This window comes from Phoxinus phoxinus (genome assembly GCF_949152265.1).
Source record: "Phoxinus phoxinus genome assembly, chromosome: 13".
Lineage (NCBI taxonomy): Eukaryota > Metazoa > Chordata > Actinopteri > Cypriniformes > Leuciscidae > Phoxinus > Phoxinus phoxinus.
This window is the reverse complement of record NC_136888.1, coordinates 8,467,361-8,490,802: the sequence shown is the minus strand read 5'-3', so window position 1 is coordinate 8,490,802 and position 23,442 is coordinate 8,467,361. Positions and strand designations below refer to the sequence as shown.

The 23,442-nt window shown below is 38.7% G+C and overlaps 1 protein-coding gene across 1 annotated transcript; it reads left to right on the top strand.

Annotated features, from left to right (window-relative positions):
• Positions 1–5,330: 5,330 nt before the first annotated feature.
• On the top strand, positions 5,331–19,691 carry gnmt (glycine N-methyltransferase). Its single transcript, XM_079633442.1, has 6 exons — positions 5,331–5,672; positions 8,074–8,201; positions 8,287–8,400; positions 8,476–8,618; positions 9,755–9,879; positions 18,166–19,691. The coding sequence occupies exons 1-6, from the start codon at positions 5,467–5,469 to the stop codon at positions 18,335–18,337; spliced, it is 888 nt and encodes a 295-aa protein (XP_079489568.1). The 5' UTR covers positions 5,331–5,466; the 3' UTR covers positions 18,338–19,691.
• Positions 19,692–23,442: the final 3,751 nt, after the last annotated feature.

Genomic DNA, 23,442 nt, shown 5'->3' with positions numbered 1-23,442 from the left:
ATGCTAGCAGAATGGAAGAATAGAGTAAAGTTTGCTAACCATGCCGCCATAAAAAGTTTCTACTGAGTTGTAAAGCAGTCTTGCTTCATAAAGACACTCCTCAGGAGTCATAAAGGTTCACAAACAGGGTGATAAAAAAAAGGTTACTACACATGGAATGATAAAAAGTATACCTGGAAGAAATGTAACAGTTCAAGTAAATGATGGATTCTGATTGGCTGTCAATGATTTTTTTTATCTGCTGAAAAAAAAAATCTTAAAGTGATTCCATCTTTATCATTGTGGTGTGGACTCTGCTATTCTTTTATATTTAGAACTATATTTAGAACTATATCTGTGTATCGATATTGTTATAGTTATGGTCCTCTGTGTAAACGGGTCTTAACTATTTCAATTTCTCAGATATTTCTTAGAGATCCTGGGTTGCAGACTCCACTAAACTTCTAATCCATCTAATTTGTTATATATACTGATGAATTAGTATAAATATAGTTTCATTTTTTCATAGTTTTCATTTCTCATTTTATAATCAAAATAGCAAAATAATCAAAATGTCAAATATAAAAGTCTTTAAAAAAGTAGCAAGACAATCGAAAAAGCAGGAAGACTAAGATTTGTTTGATGAATGTGGCCAAATGTCACTTTATTTAGGCCTATTGTAAATTATTTATTTTATAGTTTGCATAATTTATAGTATGTAATGTATTAAATATAGCCTATATTGTAATTTCCCAATACAACTGTTGTGGGTAGGCCTGCTTTGTCTTTCATTTGTGAAGATGTTCTATTTGCGCTCAGTTGCGTTATGACGTATCAATGCATTAAGTACTGCAATACTCCTTTTGCAGCTGCATAGATCAAGTGCTCATATTTCTCTTAAACAACAACATTTGTAATTCTTTACACAGATATATATTTATACTTTATTATTACTCTTTTATCTGTAATTATATATGTAGTATTATGTACTTTTCTTGTGGGATTGCCAGTTACAACTGGATTTGATGATTGATTGATCTTATATGAAATCACACACCACACATTTTAGACAATAGAGGGAGACTATGGTTGTAACACTTTTTGCTTCAGCAACTCTAACTCATGATGTTTTGAGCTAGACTAGAGTGTTCAAACTTTTATACAAATCACACACATTTGTTTACTACAAAAGGCACCAATTCAAACCTCTGCATGAATATCACAGCCCTTATGAATTTGTCAAATACATGGTGTGCCTTTGTTACCATTTACCCCACTACCGTGGAGCTTTGTAACACATGCTGGGATAAGTAGTAACAATTAAACAAAAAAGAGCAGAAACAGAGGCCACATTCATTGTATGCTAAAAAAAAATAGGTTTATTGAAACAATCCATAAGAACAATAAAAAACAATGCCTTTCCCTGTGATTGACCCTAACTTAAAACCACTTTCTGTTTGACCCAGGATTGTGTGCATAGTCTACTAGAACAAACTTCCATAATGGTATGCTTAAAACTCCACAGGTCTAACAAATAACAGGTCTATAGGTCTAACAAATAACACTGTCAATGTGTGTGAGTTTGTGTCTATGTGTGAATATTCTCAATTAGAGATTAGAGTCCCAATGGTGACAAATTAATGTTGTTAACCCCTGGAGTGTAGGAAACTGCATTGGGTACATTTTACCCAACCTCTGGCTTTCAGTTACCAAATGGCTCCATACAAACATCTTCATTCAACAATTTCATTGTCTGAGGTCTCATAATCCTCACCACTGGCTTTCAACATTTTTCCGTAACTGATCTGACTGTCTTGCCCATTGAATCCTCATGAGTACGCACACACCTCTGTCTGTCTTGGCATTCTGTAAAATGTTTTTTTTTTTTTTAACTGTTCTTAGTTGTATTTAAGGGGATGGTTGTAACAATTTTTAAAGATCACAAGTTGGGTGGGTGTCACAACCCACCCAACCCTTTCACCCATGTTTAGTATTAGCATAATGGTTTGAAAATGGCAGGTAAAAAAAAAAAAAAAAAAAATGAGAAACTAAATTTAATGTAATATAACATGAACATGATTTTATTTGCATGATTTTGCATGATTTTAGTTGCTACTAAACAGCATATAGTTTTGGTCAAAAAAAGTTTTTAATTCTTACCTTTAAAAAAAATATTATATATATATATATATATATATATATATATATATATATATATATATATATATATATATATATATATATATATATATTAGTATATATATAAAAAAATCTGCATGTATCTATTTCCTGCCTTCACGTCATTCATATGGGATCATAAGGGTATGATTTGAGTAAACACTGAAATGAGGACTCCTAGCTTTTTTGCTTTGATGGTGTTACAACTCTCCCCATGTTACAACCACCCGCTCTCCCCCTACATTCATAACAATTGAATTTATAACTACATATATTTGATACTTGACTGTGAACAGGAGCCAAAACATTTGTTTTAGTGAACTACATAATGGGTCAAATAATTATAATGTAACTCTGCAGATGATTTACACTCAGCACTGATAAACTCAGATTTGAATGCATAGGCGAAGATGATGATTTCCTAGGCAATTATTGAGTCGAAGATGACCTCTACTGGTGATCTGAAGTAATGCTTATAATGTATTTTAACATTGGCATTGTACAAGGTTACCTCAAATAAATAATAACGATCTAAGCTGACAAACCAACATTCAACATTCATGGCAGTTTATTTAATGTGTTCTACTGCAATATCTGAAATTAACATATGTTGTTTATCTGTGTGTTCTTAATAACTGATGTCTGCAAGGATCACACTAATCTCCTCGAGTAAAATGTTTCTGCTCCAGAGCATTTCAGTTCATTCATGTAGGTATCTCTGATGGACGAGGATGGCAAGTTCGTATGATTTTAGCATTCCAGTTAAAATATGAATTTATTAATTGTTCTTTATTGCAGGATTGATGGCCTAGTCGTGTCAAGTAGTATATTTAGGCACACGGAATTGATACAAATACTTGTTTCAAAGCTAAAATAATATGTTTTTAATAATGTCTATGCTAATACTTGTTTAAAACAATCATTAGCAAAGTTTGTCCTTTTTTCTGTTTAATTTGATAAATAAAAGAATTCCTTTTTCATATCATTCAATACTGTCATTAAAATATGTTATTCTAAAAAAATATTATGTATAAAATATAAAGATTCAGAAAGCATTGAAGGAGATCCAATAATAATTTAACACACCTGGGAACAATCAGGAACTAATCAACATGAAAAACTACAAAGGACTACAAACATGGCACAGAAACAGGAAATAAGACAAAAGTCCCAACCAGACATGGGAACACATAGCATGGCATAAGTACTGGTGGTTCAGTGTTTCACTTACATCACCTTGCACTGTGAATGATTACCTGATGTATTCAACAACAAAAAAGTACAATTGTTTGTGTGTTAGTTACTGTATGTTAGATTGCTTTTGTCTATAATTCTTAGTAAATTAAGATCATACCACATTTTATGAGTTATTAATGCAGACATTAAGATTATCGAAGGGCTCACAAACGTATTATTGCAACTATGAGCTTTGAAAATCAGTGAATACATGCTGAATACAACAACAAATTTAGTGCAGTTTTGAGACTGAGGCCTTTACCTTGTGGCTGTTGTAAAGATTATCTGTCTCAAATAAATGTGAACATATTATTTTTCTGTTGATACATGTTGTGCATTTGTATAGAGATAACATTCATCAATCATCACTTGATGAACACAAATATTTCATTTCAGCTGCTCTTTAACCTCATTCTTTCAGTGCAGAAGGTCAAAGGTTGAAATTATTTTATACTGTTTGTCCATGCCTAAGTTAATAATTTAATTACATAAAATTGACATTTTAAAACCAATCTCTTTGTCCATTATGAATGTATGAATATCCCACCCTTGAGGAAAGAGAAAACATAGATGGAAATTCCTTGTTACATTGTCAATTGTCTTCTAAATTGTTTCTGTGTGTGAAATTCTCTTTTCTTCTGTATAGCATAAATCTAAAATGAGACACCTGGTCTACGTAAAAGCAGTTTGGATAACAAAGTAGCATTTTCATTTGTACATTTTTATTTATTTGTTCCTCACAGATCTGACAGATAAAGTGTGCAATTTTGATGTTAAAACGTTTATCTTATCCCATCTCATCCCATCACTGGGATGTAATTTCTAGGTTGATTCTTTTGAAAAATATTTTTTGTTCTGTTTGTTTGGGCATACTGAACATCCTTATATTTATCATATCATAAAGTCTTGTATCATACAGCTTTTTTAATGGTCTATTAGAAATAACAACATGTTTCACATTGTAAATTAATACTTTACCGGGCGACTCAATTAAGGGAAGAATTTGATCAAATATTTGATTGAAGTAACTTAAAAAAATACAATTTGGGGGTTAAATTAATGTATTAGATTGTAAGAATATAGTTAAGCATAGCACTTGGACATATATGTTTTGGTTTGTCTAATTGATTTAAATTGCCTCTGATTTACCGGTAATGCCAATTGACATAACACTCTATTCGCTTACATACATTTACTTTATTTGAATTGACTGATTCCATGAACAGTCAGAATGAATCAGACTGTTTTCGTAACTGTTATCTTTCATATATTGTGCTTGAATGAATACTACAGTGTAGAAAGCTAGATATTATAAAGCTATATTATTTCCTTCTGAATCAGTGCTCACATGGTGTCACTGAGTACAAGAGAGGTGAGGGGGTGGAAAGAGATTATCTGTTCAAGAATGCAAGTGTAAAAAATAGTGCCGAGTCCAGACTTTGTCTGCTGCAACTGAAGAAAACTAATTTACAGACAGTAAATTATACATTTCATAGCTTTATCATGACTGTAATTGGACTATTGGCCTACATTAAAAAGTCAAGTTACACATATAGCCTAACATGTTACTTTTCAGTGTATTATTTTAAATAGCACAAACTCACGAATGAAAACAATGGACATAGAAAACAGCTATACAACTTTTTTTTCCATAAATAGGCTATCCATTTTAAAAACTCTCAGAGGCAGGTGTTTTTTTCACCACACCAAGCACAGACGCAAAATGTTCTAAATATCTTTCAGTTCCTAAGACCCACATTTCGACATTTTGCCAACATTATTAATCACTCTCTTCCTGACATCTAATTTTAACATTTTAAAAATATGATGAAACACAGATCGGGTGTGTCAGCAGCCTGGCACGTCATCACACGTCTCGGCCAATAGCAATGTAGGCGTAAGTGTATACGGGCGTCCGATTGGTCAAAAGTTTCCGTTTCAACACAGAAGCAATATAAATGTCAACAGACATGTTAGCATGAAAAAGAGACGCAAACAACCCAGGACAGAAAACAGACTGGAGGTTTATTTCAGATCCGGAAGACGAACAGTTCACGTGGTGTGATAATCAGTATGGTGGACAGTGTTTACCGTACACGCTCTCTCGGTATAGGTGCAGTTGGGCTGCCTGATCAGTATGCCGACGGTAAAGCAGCGAAAGTGTGGCAGCTGTACATCGGAGACACTCGGAGCCGGACAGAGGAGTACAAGAGCTGGGTGTTTTCCCTGCTCAGGAAACATGGGGTTCAGAGGGTGCTGGATGTAGCCTGCGGTACAGGGTATGAATGAACTAATAAAACTTCTAAAAATTAAGAAATTAATAAAACGAATAAAAACTCTCCCTCACATGATATCTGATGGACAAGGCCAGGGCCTTGATTGTCTGTAACGTTAGTACTTTATTTATTTACTCTGCTTATCTGTCCGATTATAGGGGTTGGGGTCATTTCAGATTTAATAACAAAGCATTTAGCCTTATGGACATTTAGTCCACTGATAGATTGGTTACTGTCTGGGTTTACAACTCCACCTCATACTAATCTGGGTCATGTGGGTTGGCCTTGAAGATTTTTGATAAGTGGAATCACATTTTGGCTAAATTACACAAAGTCAGTTTTGCAGCCAGAGTCCAGCGATGAAAGAGTGCAGTGCTTTTTTGTCACTGGGCCACTGGCAGCTGTATTTTAAGTGATGTTATATCAGAAATGGTGTGTTTTATACAAAACAAAAACAAAACAATATATATATATATATCTTTTTGTGTAGTAGATAGTCTAAATATACTATTGAAAGATGATTCTGTAACACTTACAATGAAACTGTAATATTTACAATAATACAATAATATATACAATAAGCTTTTAACTCCGTTAATGTATTAACTAACACAAACTAACAATGAATGAGCAATACATTTGTTACAGTATTTATTCATCTTTGTTAATGTTAGTTAATAAAATTAGTAATTGTTTGTTCATTTTAGTTACTAAGATTAAATAAATGATATAGAGCTATTGTTCATTCTTAGTTCATGTTAACTAAAGTAGCAGTAGTTAACTAATGTTGACTAATAAAAACTTATAGTAAAGTGTCAATGTTTAAAAAAAAAAATCTGTATGACACCAAGAAAGTAATACAATATATGTTTATTGAAATATATGTTGTAGGTACAGCATAAAGAGATGAAAGTAAGTGAAAATAGGGGTGAGGTACAAACATGCATATATATGTCTATATGATCCACTGGAACTTTTGCTACCTGCCAATTGACACATTAATGATAGTCTGTATTTTGTGGAGTCTTAATGGACAATTGTTAACTCAGCATAACCTACAAAACCTGTTTTCTGTTTAGACGTACCTTTGAACTCCAGCACCAAACATGTTGCTCTGTTTTTCTATTGGATTACACATGCACAAAATTTCCCAGGATTAGCAAATACACAGACGTTTCATACGTTTTCATGTAGCAACAGAAACACTTTTCATTCAGTACCTTATGTGTTGCTTAATACAGCACCTGTATGTACAAAAAATAAGTCAATTTAAGCCTACAACATGGCCTGGTTTCACAGACAGGGCTTAGATTAAGCCTGGATTATGCTTTAGTTTAATTAGGACAATTAAGTAGCTTTTATAAACGTGCCTTAGAAACAAACATTACTGGTGTGCATATTGAGCCAAAACAATGGCACTGACATATTTTTGGATATATCAGTGCAAATTGCTTTCAGTTAAAGAAGCTCAAATATTCATTTTAGTCTGGTACTAATCCCCCTGTAGTCAATAATTGTATCCCTTAATACTCATCTTTAATCACCCAAATTACATATTTAAATAAATAAAAATAAAATTAGCTTGTTCAGGTGTGTTTGATTAGGGTTACAACTAAACTCTGCAGGACAGCGGCCGTCCAGGACCGACGTTCCCCATCCCTGGTATACGCGGATTCATTAATATGCAAATTAGCCCCGCCTCCAATCACTTACACCAGCTGAGAGATCCACTCGGTCAACTTTACCATAATAGCATAATAGCAAGTGGAAATACTGGTTTAATTCAGCCATATATGTTTGAACCAGAAACTGATATCAGAAGAAGAAGAGGGAGAGTAAATTATACAAGTCGATGTCTCAGAATGATGATGTATTTTATGTATCGCTCTTTACAACTTCTGACACATAATGGTAATTAATATGATTAGCCTTTTGCTTGACTACGTTATCAAACAGCTAATAATAATGTGTTGCTAATGTTACAAAAACCATGTTCCCTCTGCTGTTCCCCTTCTAAAATCAGTATCCTTAGAAATGCTTTGAACAACTCAGAATGTCAGTGGAGAAAGGTATATAGTTCATTATAACCTCATAATATACATGATATACAACATTCACCCGCTATATTGCTAAATGTACATGATTTTTCATATCAACAGAAAAATATGCCAGGATAGCCTGGCTTCTCTTGAGACTCACCTGCTTTGCAGCATAGTAATACTTTCCAGCATGTTTAAAGCCCGCCGGCATGTTGACGTGATTGGTTAATTTGTGACGTCAGAGCCAAACCACGTTTTTGAGACTGTCTTTGGTTCACTGCAGTTTTAAAGAGAAAATACTCAGCAATGGTGTTGACATGTATTGCACATGGTTTTACGTTTGCACATTTGTACCTTTTTTTAAGGGTGGATTCCATCATGTTGGTAGAGGAGGGATTCAAGGTGGTTAGTGTGGATGCCAGTGACAAAATGCTCAAATATGCTCTTAAAGAGAGATGGGAGAGGAGAAAAGAGCCAGACTTCGATAACTGGGGTAATTGAAGATCTCTGTTTTGTGTGAGAATTTAAAAAAAAAAATGTTTTTAAAGTTTCTCCATGGTCTGATCTTTTCTTTTTAGTAATTGAAGAGGCCAACTGGCTAACATTACACGAAGATGTTAAGAAACCTGGAGATGGGTTTGATGCAGTAATCTGTCTAGGGAACTCATTCGCTCATTTACCAGACTTCAAAGGTAAGAATACCAAAGCAAAATAGGTTTCAGATTTCGACAGATTTATCTAATTAACTTCTTTCTCATATCTCACAGGGGACCAGAGTGATCACAAGCTTGCCTTGCAAAACATAGCCAGCATGGTGAAACCTGGAGGGATCCTAATTATTGACCACCGTAACTATGATTACATCCTCGAGACTGGTCAAGCGCCCCAAGGAAAGAATATTTACTATAAGGTAAAATGTCTCGGTTCTCTGAAGGAGGGAACGGAGAAGTTACGTCAGAACGACTGACGAATTGGGATCTCGCCTGAGAAAGTAATGGCGAACGTGACTGACTGAAAGGGAACCCAATTGAACGTTCGCAAAGACCCGCCCCCCTTAGTTACTGTCGCTATGTCCGACAAGCTACGCCACTCTCACGCCACACCATGTTCTCACGCAGTGAAAAATACATCGCGGAGCAGAGAGGAGACTGACAACACACTGACAGACAGGACAGACCAGGTTACTTTTTGGTTACTTTTAAAATTAAACATATAGTTTCACCTTTCACCTTTCAAAGTCTCACCTTTCAAATTTGGTCATTTTTAAAAAGAAATTTAAACAATAAATACCGCTTTGTGGCTCTTTAATGTGTCGTGACAGATCGCTGTAGAGCATCAGTTAAAGCTGCTCGTGAACCGATCATCTCTTCCTTCTAGTTCATTTATAGCATCAATTAAACATGAATGCACATAAGGAATGTTGTTTTAACCGCGGAAAGGCGTCAGTACACTCTGTTTTTCAAGTTCAAATCCTCCAACGTTAATCTACTAGCTCTCCTGACTGCTTTGTCGGACAAAATGGCGGATGACGAAAAACGATTGGTCAGATCACCTGTCAATCAAGCTCTCTGCGAAGGGTCAATTGTGTACATCTGTAACCACACCCCAGTTCACTTCATTGTGTTTTAAGAATAGCAAATATAATGGTGCTTGCCTTTTAACTAAAGTTATGCATTCACTTGATTGTTTGTTAGCTGCAAAAAAATAAAAAAAATATAGACATATTCCATGTAAGCCTTCTGATAACTATTTTGTCAGCCTTACCTGCATGTAACTGAGACAAATCATGGATTAGAAGACAACACTGTAGTACCGGTAGTCATATAAGGAATATAACAAACATACAGTTTAACAGGATCTGTAGTTGATGAATCATTCTATTAAATTATGCTTAAATCTGGAGAAGCTATACCATAGTATATTATAAATTATATATACACTATAATGACTCATTAAGCAAGTCATATTTTTATCAATTTAAATTGACTTAAAAAATGACTCTGTTGCATTCTATGAGGCTCATATTCTTAAGGACTTATGTTTCAGAGTGACCTGAAGCAGGACATCTCCACCTCAGTGCTGTGGGTTAATAACAAGCCTCACATGATCACACTGGACTACACTCTAATACTGCCTCAACCAGAGGACATTCAGACTCCGCCTGAGACGAGGTACTGTGACCTTCTGGTGGGGTCCGTTTTTGGGTGGTTGTGATGCATTATCAGTGCTTAATACACTGTAGGTGGTCATTTTGCACTACTATCTGTTCAAAATCAAATAAAAGAAACCTTGCACTGTGCATGTGTTGCTTTTTCCTGTAACACTTTATTTAAGGGTCCAATTCTCACTATTAACTAGTTGCTTTATTAGCATGCCTATTACTAGGATATTGGCTGTTTTTTGTACATATTATTGCCTTATTCTAGTTGACCTTATTCTACATTCCTTAATCCATTCCTTAAGTTCCATACCTAAATTTAAAAACCTTACTAACTAATAAGCAGACATTTTTAAAAAAAAGGCAAAAATCATTGTTAATAGTGAGAATTGGACCCTAAACTAAAGTGTGACCCTTTTCTCCTGTTGTACCGAACTCGTTTCGAACCGTGGCCCCAAAACCGAGTTACATAGCGAACCGTGACTTCTGTGTACCGTTACACCCCGCAAATAATTTTTCCAGCATCTTTTGCATATTTGAATCCTTTACAGCAGTGACTGTATGCTTTTGAGATCCATCCTTTCACACTGTCAAGTCAAGTCATCTTCATTTATATAGCGCTTTTAACAATGCAGATTGTTTCAAAGCAGCTTTACATTGTTTTGGCTTTATAGCGGTTCTTGAATAAAGATATTTTCCAGCTAAAGTTAGTTTTGATTGATTCACTTCCGTCGCAACAATTAGTTATTAAATTAGAGACTAAGACGACACCGTTCTCTCTACACAGACTTTAAACGCGGACCTGTTAGAAACGCTGAAACACTGAGGACAATTGAGGGACTCATACGCAGATATTACAAAAGATTCAAACATTCAATGATGCTCCAGAAGGAAACACGATGCATTAAGAACCAGGCGTTGTAAACTTTTTTTAATTTGAAGATCAAGGTAAATAATACTTCATTTGTCTTCTGGGAGACGTGTAAGTATCTTTTGTAGCTTCCGAAGGGCAGTACTAAATGAAAAAATAGGATATTTAAACAAAATAAGAAAAATGTACATATCATCCTGTTCAAATGTTTACACCCCCTGGTTTTAAATGTGTTTCCTTCTAGAGCATCATTGAATGTTTGAACCTTTTGTAATACTGAGTCCCTCAGTTGAGTCCCTCAGTTGTCCTCAGTGTGATGTCATACAAAAATTTACATTTTGTTATCATTTACACACCCTCATGTTGCTCCAGTCCATTTGCAGAATATTTGTCCTCTATCTCTAAGTTTACTGAGCCAGAACAATTACCGCAGCGATTCTTGAAAACAGACACCTTACAGTTAATACTTTTACATTTAAAAAATGTATATTTTTAAAACAATTAGCCATAATAATCATTTGAAAAAAAAGATCATCCTTAAATTTATGAACAGATTTATGCCGCCTGGTAGCAAAACAATCAATGCATCCCTAGTATATGTAAAATAATTTGTAGTTAGCATTTAAGATAAATCCAAAATTCTTTGTAGAATTGGAATGAATATGTTTAGATGCTTTTTAGATGTTTGAAACAAACACTAGTTCCCTTTCGAAGGGAACTCGCACTGCGTCGAATGACGCTTTGGGGAACGCCTCAGGTGTGACAGGTGTCTGAAATCACAATCAAATCACGGCAATCACATTGACCGGCGACAGCCCGTGAATCATTAACGTGAATGATTAACGTGCGACCTGGAAGTATATAAGGGCGCCTTGCAAACATGACAAATCATCTTTTCGTCTTCAGGGACTGTTTTCTCTGTAACCGCTTTTGAAAATCAGGTAATTATGAAATGCACTGAGAAGGCTGAGTGTTTTCAACTGTGCGTTTTCTGTCTGGGAAGGAAGAGGGAACTGCCTGTACAATTGCGAGCGTTTTTCTTTGAAAACTCTCCGATCTCGTCTGGCCCTCTCCTTGAGCTTTTTCCTCGATTCGCTGGTTTCGCCCTCTGAGCTTTTCGGCACCTCCGTGTAGGCGGTGGCTGGAAAGTTCAGAGAGGCGAGGGCGCGCTCAGCTGTATTAGGACCTACAGTGCTATGCATAAGTTTAGACACCCATGCTAAAGTTGACTAAAAAGAGGAATAAAAAATCATCTTTTGGAAATTGAACTTAATGCCTTAATTTAAAAAAATAGGAAAAATCCAACCTTTAAGGACACCAATTTTCTTTGTGAATGAATAATGTATCGTAAATAAATAAATGTTCTTCCTTAAAATACAGGGTGCATAAGTTTGGACACCCCTATGTTATATTCCCATAGAGGCAGGCAGATTTTTATTTTTAAAGGCCAGTTACTTCATGGATCCAGGATACTCTGAATCCTGATAAAGTTCCCTTGGCCTTTGGAATTAAAATAGCCCCACATCATCACACACCCTTCACCATACCTAGAGATTGGCATGGAGTACTTTCCATAAGATCATCTCTCAATGCAAATCAAACCAGCTATTAGGCTAACTGAAATAAAACCATGCCAATCTCTAGGTATGGTGAAGGGTATGTGATGATGTGGGGCTATTTTAATTCCAGAGGCCAAGAGAACTTTATCAGGATGCAGAGTATCCTGGATCCATGAAGTAACTGGCCTTTAAAAATAAAAATCTGCCTGCCTCTATGGGAATTTAACATAGGGGTGTCCAAACTTATGCACCCTGTATTTTAAGGAAGAACATTTATTTATTTACGATACATTATTCATTCACAAAGAAAATTGGTGTCCTTAAAGGTTGGATTTTTCCTATTTTTTTAAATTAAGGCATTAAGTTCAATTTCCAAAAGATGATTTTTTATTCCTCTTTTTAGTCAACTTTAGCATGGGTGTCTAAACTTATGCATAGCACTGTACATACCGCTGAGATCCGTATCCACAGCCAGACGGGAGGGCCTGGCCCATCATGGTCCGGGGACCTTAGACAGGGCCAGAGAGCCAGTGTCGCCTCTCGTGCGCCTCCTCCGTGGAGGAGTAGATCGCAGAAGAGGCGCAACTTCTGCAAGAAGAGGGATCTGAGGGAGGTGATCCAGCACGATTGCACACAGCATCGGCATGGATCACCTCCCCTGAGGGCGTGATTATATCTTAGCCCTCTCCTCTCTTCCCCGACTCCCCAGACGCTTTCTACATCAGGCCTGAGGCTGGGCTCATGGTTAGAACAATGTTCTGATGGCCCGCCTCTGCTTGGTTAGTGAGAGTGCCTCTTTCAGGCATGTAAAGGTGGTAGACCCCATGTTCATAAAGAACTGTCTGGTAAGTCTTCACTTCGCACGCCGCAGGTTAGCTGAGTGGTCTTTAAGAGTAATTTTGTGTGCAACTAACACTAAAATGTATCTCTCTACAAACCTCGTTCCCTGTATAGAGCTATGGGGTCATGTAAGGTACATTTTTGGATTATTAGGGCCCTGAAGTCCCCCTTTAGGTGGCTAAAACGACTATTTTAGCCCTCGGGCTGTTAGCCACCTCAGGGTAGGGTAGTTGGTCTCTCTCCCACAGGATTTTCATCTTGGAGTATAGACTGACGCTAGTGCTTCAGATAGATCTTATGTCCGGTCCCTGGGACCGTCTGACTTCCTTCCTGAGTACATCGCCCCCTTGAGCTCTGTTTGGGTTTTCAGTGGGCTGAGCGTTCTGCAGCCAGTTGTATGGAATAATAATAACTATTTTTCTAGTAAGGCTGTGGCTCCTCCGAGCCCTCAGGTAGATCTATGCTTGCAGGCTGGCCCTCACCAGGGTCGCCTCTGTAGCTGGCCTAGGCTGTGCCAGGGATAGTGGAGGCGCTCTGCTTAAGCATTTCTGCCTCTGAACCTTCACTTTGTGAATATAGGTTCCTAGCATCCCTGAATGACAGCCTCCTCCAATGGGAGTCATTAGGCCAAGGCCCGCCCCCTTCTCTGCATTCTGGGGCGACAAGAGTAATGCAGCGTGGTGCAGAGGCATGGTTTATAAAGATCCTGGGTTAGGCCTCAAATAGGCCTCCCCGGAACAGTGTGTCTTTATTGAGCAGGGTTACGCCTCACGAAGAGACTGGGTCTGTCTGCCCAACCCTGCCGTGCAGAACTAGCATACGGATCTGAGCCGCCAGTATAGGCTTTACTCACCTCGCTGAGCTACTGCTCGAGCGTCGGGTTGTAGGTGGTTGGCTCACAAACAAGCCCCACTCCCCTAGGTTGGGCACAGATATATTTTATGTCACCTCTAGAGCCACTGGCAGGCCCGCACCCTGGTAAACCTCAGGGTGAGGTGGAGAGTATTCCCCTGTGATACAGGGCAGGTCTGAGTCCTTCACTTTCAGTTCTGTATTATCCTACCTCGCACCACTATGGCTCGGGTTGAGCGGGAAGTTCTAGCCTTCACTTCTTTTTTGGTCGAAGTACGCTCCCCTGAAGCCAGAGCATTGCCATGAGCTGACGCCCATGCATACAGATGGTAGGTCCCTGACTCTGGGGCCTCCGTTGAGGCAGAGTGGCGTATGTTGTACTCCCCTTGCTTAAAGGGTGCTAGCGCTCTTGCTGAGTACACTGCCATGGGCAATGTGATTAGGTACCAGAATGCTGTAGGCGCTGTGTAAACAGCTTATCTGCCAACGAAGGCTGCGCCGTTAGGTAGTAGGCCTCAGCAGGCCTCCTGAATGGGCAGCCCCCAAGAGGGCGCTGTAGGCCAGCTCACCTCATGTGGCTGGCCTTGGTGTTTCGGGCAGTTGACTCACTGATGGGTTGTAGGCCCTAAACAGGCCTCCTCGGAGGTGAGTCCAAACATTGTGGGACATATTTTATAGCCGCGACCAGGTAGCTAGCCGTAATAGGCCTCCTGTCAGTGGACCCAATAGTTATGTTGGTGTGGTATGATTCCCAACAGTGTACCTTTGGAGCAGAATTGACTCACTATCAGCTAGTAGGCCCAACCAGGCCTCCCTAATAGGCGAGTCCCCAGTGGGCTGGCCTTAGCAGGCCGCCTTCGAACCGTCACCCAGATTCAGGGCTCACAGCTACCAGTTGTTTAAGATTGCTATCAGGTAGTAGGCCTCCCTAAAGGTGAATTCCCACATACGGTGGCTATCAGGTAGTAGGCCTTACCAGGCCTCCCTGTAGGCAAGCCCAAAGAACAGGCAACTGGACAGCTAGCCTGACTTACTATCAGGTAGTAGGCCTCACCGGGCCTCCCTGAAGGCATGTTCCCACATGATGTGATTATCAGGTGGTAGGCCTCACCAGGCCTCCCTGAATGTGAGCTCCCAAATATCGTGGCTGTCAGGTAGTAGGCCTCACCAGGCCTCCCTGAAGGTGAGCTCCCACATACTGTGGTTATCAGGTAGTAGGCCTCACCAGGCTTCCCTGAAGGTGAGCTCCCACATGCTGTGGTTATCAGGTAGTAGGCCTCACCAGGCCTCCCTGAAGGTGAGTTCCCACATACTATGGTTATCAGGTTACAGGCCCCACCAGGCCTTCCTGAGAATGAGCTCCCACATACTGTGGTTATCAGGTTACAGGCCTCACCAGGCCTTCCTGGTTATGAGCTCCCACATACTGGGGTTATCAGGTTACAGGCTCACCAGGCCTGGTTATGAGCTCCCACATACTGGGGTTATCAGGTTACAGGCCTCACCAGGCCTTCCTGAATATGAGCTCCCACATACTGTGGTTATCAGGTAGTAGGCCCCGCCAGGCCTCCCTGTGAGTGGTTCCCCAACGATGCTGGGTTCTGGAAGCTAGTGGCCGCTTGCTGTCAGTTCAGCTGGCCTTATTAGGCTGCTGCTGAAAGCGAGCTCGTGCCCTGGCTCAACTAAAGTGTTCGTCCTCTGCTACTGGTTCCCTCCCGGAACTTCCTACTCTGCCTACAGCCTGGTTTGCCTACCAGACGGTCCATTGCTCCCCTCACTGAGGGTCACTATGAGTGTTTGGACTACTGAGTCTGGTCAGACGGTCGTAGGCCTCTCTTGAGGCCTCCCAGTTAGATCAGCCCCTAGGCCTTCACAGGCCTCCTCAGTGTTTGAAACACAAACACTGGGTAGATCCGTGGATCGAGTAGAGAAACTCCCCTCTCTAGCAAGGGTTGTAAAGCACTATGCTGAGTCATACTCTCCGGGATATCCCGTCTCTGAGATCCGGGCTGAGTGGTTCTGCCAGCTTCGCAGTCCCTCGGGTTGGATGCCTTACCTAAGGCAAATGTCCAGAGGCTCTGTCTCCGGACAGACAGGAAGTTGGCCAGACTGAAGTGTCCGACGTAAGTGATACCAGGTCAGGCCTTCCTGGTGGCATTTCGGGTGGTATATTCCCCCGAATAGTGACTGGCTGGGGTTCCCTCGGGTTCCCTAGCCACATTCCCTAGAAGGGACCCCTTCTAAATTGAAGTTGTGGTCCTAGGCCTTTGAGCAGGCCCAGGTAGGCCTTCGGTAAACATCGTTTGGATGTCCTCCTGTTAGGCTTATAGCTTGGGCTATGACCGTAGGGAATGCTGTCACTGACAGCCCAGTGTGACCTGAGGGTGAGTGGTTCTAGTAGGGCTGCACGATTTTGGCCAAAATGATAATCACGATTATTTTGATCAATATACATGATTATTTGTTGATTTGTCACAAATCTGATTATAACTGCTTTTTACATCCATTTTGTGCTACATTTCCTGTTAATGCACAAATATGTGCATCAAAATAAAATGGGTCCTCTTATTCACCAAAATTCAGTGCATCTCCAGAATAAATAAAAATAAATCATTTATTAATATTTTAAATTGTATTTATATTTTATATACATTGAATTTATAATAATTATTAGGATAGACTAGCGATATTATCTTCTGTTATAATTATTATTACCTATTATTACATGGCTTGGTTACGTTCTAATGTAGAATGCAGTCTGTTATTTCTTGATAACACACCGTTGCAATGAAAAACAGAGCGTTGTCATGGACACGGAAGCAATACAATCGTTTTTAAATCAATACACTCCTTTTTAAATCAATATTTTGTGTCAAATTGATTTATTTGGAAGGTAGCCATGTAAGCGGGATCCCGATGTCAGTGAATAAAATTCTGTCATTGTTATTTGAAAAGTCTCTTGTTATTTGAAGTCTCTCGCGCACTATTGCTCCCGCGCAGACACATGCGCGCGGTCTCTCTCGCGCCCAGACACACCGGTCTCTCGCGCACTTATATTTATATTTTATATAAATATAAATATAATTTATATATTAGACACACTCGGTCTCTCTCGTGCACTATTGCTCGCGCCCAGACACACTCGGTCTCTCACGCGCACTATTGCTCGCGCCCAGACACACTCGGTCTCTCTCGCGCACTATCGCTCGCGCGCAGAGACACTCGGTCTCTCTCGCGCACTATCGCTTGCACGCAGACACTCTGTCTCATCTCGCCCAGTTCGCTTCGCTTTTGTCCAGTCTGGCAAAACATTCTAGTTTCTACATCTAGAAACTAAGCTGTGCGGTGCAGGGAACAACTCTGATTATTGGCTCGTCATGGAGCCAGCGCTAGATTGGCTTTGCAAAAAAAAAAAAAAACGTTCATATGGAGCATTTTATGAACAGAATGACGCATTTAAAATATCGCACGATCACGCGAATTTGATCGTGGGAAGCCAAAATCGTAATCGTGATTAAAATTTGATTAATTGTGCAGCCCTAGGTTCTAGCATTTCATTTGAATTTGCTGGTTCTGACAGTTGTCACTGCCTCCTGGCATGCACTCCCCTTAGCATGGCGGCGGGGGTATATCGTTCCCCAAAGCGTAATTTGACGCAGTGCGAGTTCCCTTCGAAAGGGAACGTCTCAGGTTACAACTGTAACCTATGTTCCCTGAGAACAGGGAACGAGACACTGTTTCTCCTTGCCATGCCTCGGGGCCTGCCTACCAAACAGTCCCTTCAGACGAAGGATGATTTGTCATGTTTGCAAGGCGCCCTTATATACTTCCAGGTCGCACGTTAATCATTCACGCTAATGATTCACGGGCTGTCGCCGGTCAATGTGATTGCCGTGATTTGATTGTGATTTCAGACACCTGTCACGCCTGAGGCGTTCCCCAAAGCGTCATTCGACGCAGTGTCTCGTTCCCTGTTCTCAGGGAACATAGGTTACAGTCGTAACCTGAGACGTTTGCTTAACAGTTCTTTCAATACCTCACTACTTGTCGTTTTTGTTACTATTTTATATGAAATTATAAATGTGTATATTTTATATACATTGAAAATGTTTGTGTGTATCAGGAATTGGTTATACATGATGTTTTTATTCATTTGTTTTTTCTTTGTGTCTTATAGTAAATTCCGCCTGTCATACTACCCCCATCGTGTGCAGAATTTTAAGGAGATTTTAAAAGCAGCATTTTTTGGGAAATGCGAGCACAATGTATATGGTGACTTCAAGCAATACACCCCAGGGCAAGGAGAAGCACCCTGTTATTTCATCCATGTGGTTAAAAAGACTACTTAAAGCCACATGAATTTCTGCAATTCACATTTCATCTTCACATGGAAAACTGTGTTTGTCTGTGCAAATGCCATGACTGGGACTTGCAAGACAACGCATCAGGGAATTCTTTTAGTTGTTTTTCTTGGAAATTTTTCTTTAAATTGATTTAGGGATTTCATACACAGGTTTGTACCTCATTAGAACCCACATACTCTTAATTGTATTGCTTATTATTTCCTTCATGCCTCACAAGAATTATTATTGTTTAACCTTTCAGATTACACATTCTTGTTCTTTAATTATTAGAAAGAATAATCCACTTCTTGTATAATTGTTTTTATATCCAGATTTCACATTTCTACATGAGTTAGAATTAGTCTAAGTGTAGAGCCACAATAACTTTGTATCTTCCAGAATTGCAATTCCAGAATAACAGCTTCTTTTGCGTTGAACATTTTTCATTTACATTGTACTTTACAACAGAACATAGTTAAGAGCCTGTTCACACTGAATGTTTTTTTCTTTTCTTTTTTTATTCCACTGTGCTGCTTTGTAATTGTTTATCTTAACATGCTAGTTGGACATCTTTGGACACTGACTCATATGTCAGAATATAAAACGATAAATACCACCACTCTTAAACACCACCTTTTCCCTCTCCCAAATAGTAAATCAGTTGTTGTTGATTATGCTACAATATGTAATATATTTAAAAAGAATATAAATATAATGATAATAATAGTTGTAACACAATGTCAAAGGTAATCACATCCATGCTATTCAGACCAACAACACTATTTGTGTTGATATTACTTTATAAAGAGGTCAATAAACTAAATAAAAGTTATTTAGTAACTTGCATATTAGACACAATATTGCAAACTGACTGATAGTGTAATGAACTATTGATAAGCAAAGATTAAAGTTTACTCTACCGGGTTTTTTTATGTTTAAACTTTTTTCTTGTGGAGTTTTTGCCTTTGTTGCTTTTGGCTTGCTTATCGGGGGCTCTAACACACTATTTTCTTTTTCTCCATGTGTATTTAACCATATGTCAAGTTCATAGGTAAAACATGTTCAAAAGTTGGATTAATTAAACCAATTACTTACATTGTTGAAAAAGCAACAGTTTATGAGACCATTTGATTCAAGTAGTGCTAAGAATTACTTTAAACTGCATAAAACACCATGGTAGACCAACAGAATACACCTAAATGTTTTCCCCCAACTAGTTGTCTGAACAGAGAACTTTGAACAATATTGATGAAATGTAAGGGTTTGTGATTTCCCAGCATGAATTGCAGCATGAATAAATTATGAGGTTTGTAAGAGAATTATTGTTTCTCTGTTTGCTGACCAAAAATAATAATAAATATAGCTGCAAGCAGCAATCACCGGGGCCAAGCGCAAGCAAGACGACAAGACATGCCAAAGTGGCTGGGAGTGTGAGACCCACTGCAGCAAGGAGCAATTAAAGACATTTGAAGATGAATTTTGGCAAAATGGTTGAAAAATCACATACAATAACTAAAAATATGATTATCACTTTCGACCAATAGGTGGCGCAGTTACGAAACTGATGTGATGTGGTCAGAGTGAAGTGACAATGACACATACAAAGTTTGGTGTCAATATGTCAAGGCATTGCAGATATAAAGCCTGAATAGTCATTTTGGCATCATGCCTCAACTTTGCCACTGCGGTATACGAAAACGGTTTTGTCTATCGACACGAAATCCATAACTTTTACTCGGCACAGTCTGGAGATGACACGATCCGATTTTGGTGAAAATCGGACGTTCGGTCTAGGAGGAGTTTGAAAAAGTAGGTTTTAAAAGAAAATAAAGATGGCGGACAGGAACTTTGATTGACTATGGCAAAATTGGTATCTATGTTTTCAGCATAACCCAAGGAATCTATTGAGATCAGTGTCATTACTATAGGCAAATTTATTCAAAAGTTATTAGCATTTTTGGAAATTTCATTATAACTTTTGACCAAAAGGTGGCGCTGTCTCATAAATTTTTGAGTACTTTTAGGGCGTTGTACTGATGACCCATACTGAGTTTCGTAACGATACGTTCATGCGTTCATAAAATACAGCATTTTAGCACATAATTCAAAATGGCCGACAGCCAAAATGGCCGATATGGGAAAATTGGATATCAGTCGACTCAGCACGATGCCCTGAATCTAACGAGACCACTTTTGTGATTTTTGGACAAACCGTTCAGAAGTTATAAGCAAAAATATAAATTCTTCATATCTCCGGACCAGTAGGTGGCGCTGCGCCGAAACGCAGCATGTAGCCTCAGGTCATGCTTGTGATGACATGTACCAAATTTGGTCTGAATCCGATAAAGCGTTGTGGAGATACGGCCTTACGTCTGTTTTTGCAAGCGCTACGTAAAATTTATTTGCGCGGTATTCGAGAACGGTAATTCGAATCAACTTGAATTCCATAACTTTTTGTCGTCATGGTCTGGAGTTGATCTGGTTCAATTTTCGTGAAATTCGGAGCAACGGCCTAGGAGGAGTTCGAAAAAGTAGGTTTTTCGGAAAATTCAAAATGGCGGGAAAACTATTATGACGGAAAATGACGTCATAGGGTGCAATCGAATCGTCGTGAGCTCAGGAATCAGAGGAAAAAAGAATTTTGTTGATAGGCCTTACGGTTCAAAAGTTATTAGCATACAATTTCTGAAACTTTGGACAGGTGGTGGCGCTAGAGGGAATGAGTTAGAAACACCAAAATTGGTGTATTTGATGTTGGGAATGTCCTCTATCAGAATGTCAAACCAAAACAACTTTCCCGCATACGCTTCTATGGGCTGCCATAGACGCCCAGTCGGAAGAAAAAGAAGAAGAAGAAGAACCGGAACAGATACAATAGGTGCCCGCACCTTCAGTGCTTGGCCCCTAATTAAAAACAGTCTTGTCTTTATTGTTGGTTATGTGTTGTGTTGTGATGTTAAGAGCTCATCTTTTAAAAATGTTCTACAAAATGTTACCAATCTTGAGGTTTGTGAGTCAAATGTTTAGGTCAGTATACATAAACTTGTAAAACTACATCCCAGACATCTTTGTTTTGTAAGGTAATTACATAGTTCACATACAGTATTAATTTATGGGAGGAGAGTATTTAAATGAATCCTGCAAGGTGATTTACTAAGGTTTGCGCTAGTCAATTTACTGGTAGCTTATTTGCGCCATTATTTAACGCCCAAAAAAGCACGTCTTAAACCAGATGCTAATCTGCGCTGCTCTCGGTAGATTGTGTTGGTCATTATGGAAATGATCCGGCTGCGTCTGTTTCTTCATCCTTCCCGAAATAAAAATGTTGCTGTTTTTTAAATAAAAAATCCAGTGTTCATTGGAATGCACAAAAACAATTGACTGGATTGGAGAAGTTTATGTGGTTGAAAATAACATAAAAAGTAACAAATCTTTCCCTCGTGGTCAATTTTGACCTCGGAATTAATGGAATGTTAGGATTTTTTTTTTATTTGTCAAAAAAGTATAAATATTCTGGCACAATTCAGAACAAACACACACAAAGGAAGGCATGAGACCATAGAACATCTCCAGTGCTGAAAACACCCACATGCACACACACGGACACACACCTAAGATAGGTGTGCATTAAAATGAATGGGGGTCATATAACACAATACAGACTGCACACAGATATGAAGTGGTTAGATTTGAAACATTTACAATGTAGAACACCCCTTCACCCAGCCTCCCCCCTCCCCCTCTCACACACACACGTGTAGCCGGTTCGGACTCGCACGTCTCTGCTACTACGACTCGGCTATCTCTCTGCGTTGTGTTGTGAATAAAAACTGGAGTCCAATTGCTGGTTCAGAGGTTCTTTATCTGCATGAGTTGAAAAATGCAGTAATTATTTGTTGCATTCAGTGTAGTGCATGTTTAATCAGCCTTCTCCTCGCTCTGCTCAGACCTCCCGCGGACTGAAGCGAGCTCACAATGCACAATTTACAGTAATAAAGAATATAAAGAAAATAGTAATAATTCATATCACATCAGGTGTATCAACAGTCAGTGAAATAATACAATATATCTCTAAATATACATGGACACTAACCAAACTGTAAAATATACATCTTTAAATCACCCACATTCCAGCATTTTATAGAACCAATTTGGTTGAACACATGTAACAAATAAATCATAAAAACAATTTATAACCATACCTGCATGAGTTGAAAAATGCAGTAATTATTTGTTGCATTCAGTGTAGTGCATGTTTAATCAGCCTTCTCCTGTCAAACATTTGAACATAGAAAAGATATCAGCAGACACGCTTCACAGGCCAACTTTCACACTAAGATACAACACAACGTGATACTGCATTCACTCGGTTAAACTTTCACTTATGCAGGAAAAACAGCTTTAAGAGGGATGATCACATACTTGTGCATACTCATTTACATTTTAACGAAATCGATCACTTAATTAGTGATTATTTTCACTTATAACACTCTTTTGAACAGGAGTGCACAGAATACATACCTCGCTCCGCTCAGACCTCCTGCGGACTGAAGCGAGAGCGCGCAACGCGCCAATGACGTCACAACTGCGACGAACGCAAAACTCATAAAGACATAACAAATAAATGTTTTTATACATACATATGTAGCGAACAAATTTGGATTTTGTGTGAACTTAAAATAAAACACAAGTTATAATTAATACCTGTTACACACGCACCCCAACCCCACACAAACGCAAAATAGGCTAAATGGTGAAATTATTACAGCATTTTTTTATTCTGAATTAAAATCAGCATTTTCAAATAAACATTATTCAAGGTTTTACTTGTTTGTTTGTTTGTTTTCTCTCTACTTTAATTATTACAATATCTGACACTTCAGTTTATACAGAAATACCTTTAAAAAAAGGTCAAAATTACAAAATGTTTTCGAAATATACCAAAAAATATTTTATAATGTCTCAATAGATAAATGAATGCATAAATGATGAATAATTGTTTTTATGATCCAGCAGAACAGTTCATTTCGGGGCGGGACCAAGATGGCCGAGTAGGTAGACGCTTAGGCCTACTATCGAGCTGTGCAACCGAAAACTTTGAATACGGTTAA

Coding starts and splice junctions, on each gene's coding strand:
- gnmt (XM_079633442.1), top strand. CDS start 5,467: ATGGTGGACAGTGTTTACCGTACACGCTCTCTCGGTATAGGTGCAGTT. Junction 8,202..8,286: donor GCCAGACTTCGATAACTGGG/GTAATTGAAGAT, acceptor TTTTCTTTTTAG/TAATTGAAGAGGCCAACTGG. Junction 8,619..9,754: donor GAAAGAATATTTACTATAAG/GTAAAATGTCTC, acceptor CTTATGTTTCAG/AGTGACCTGAAGCAGGACAT.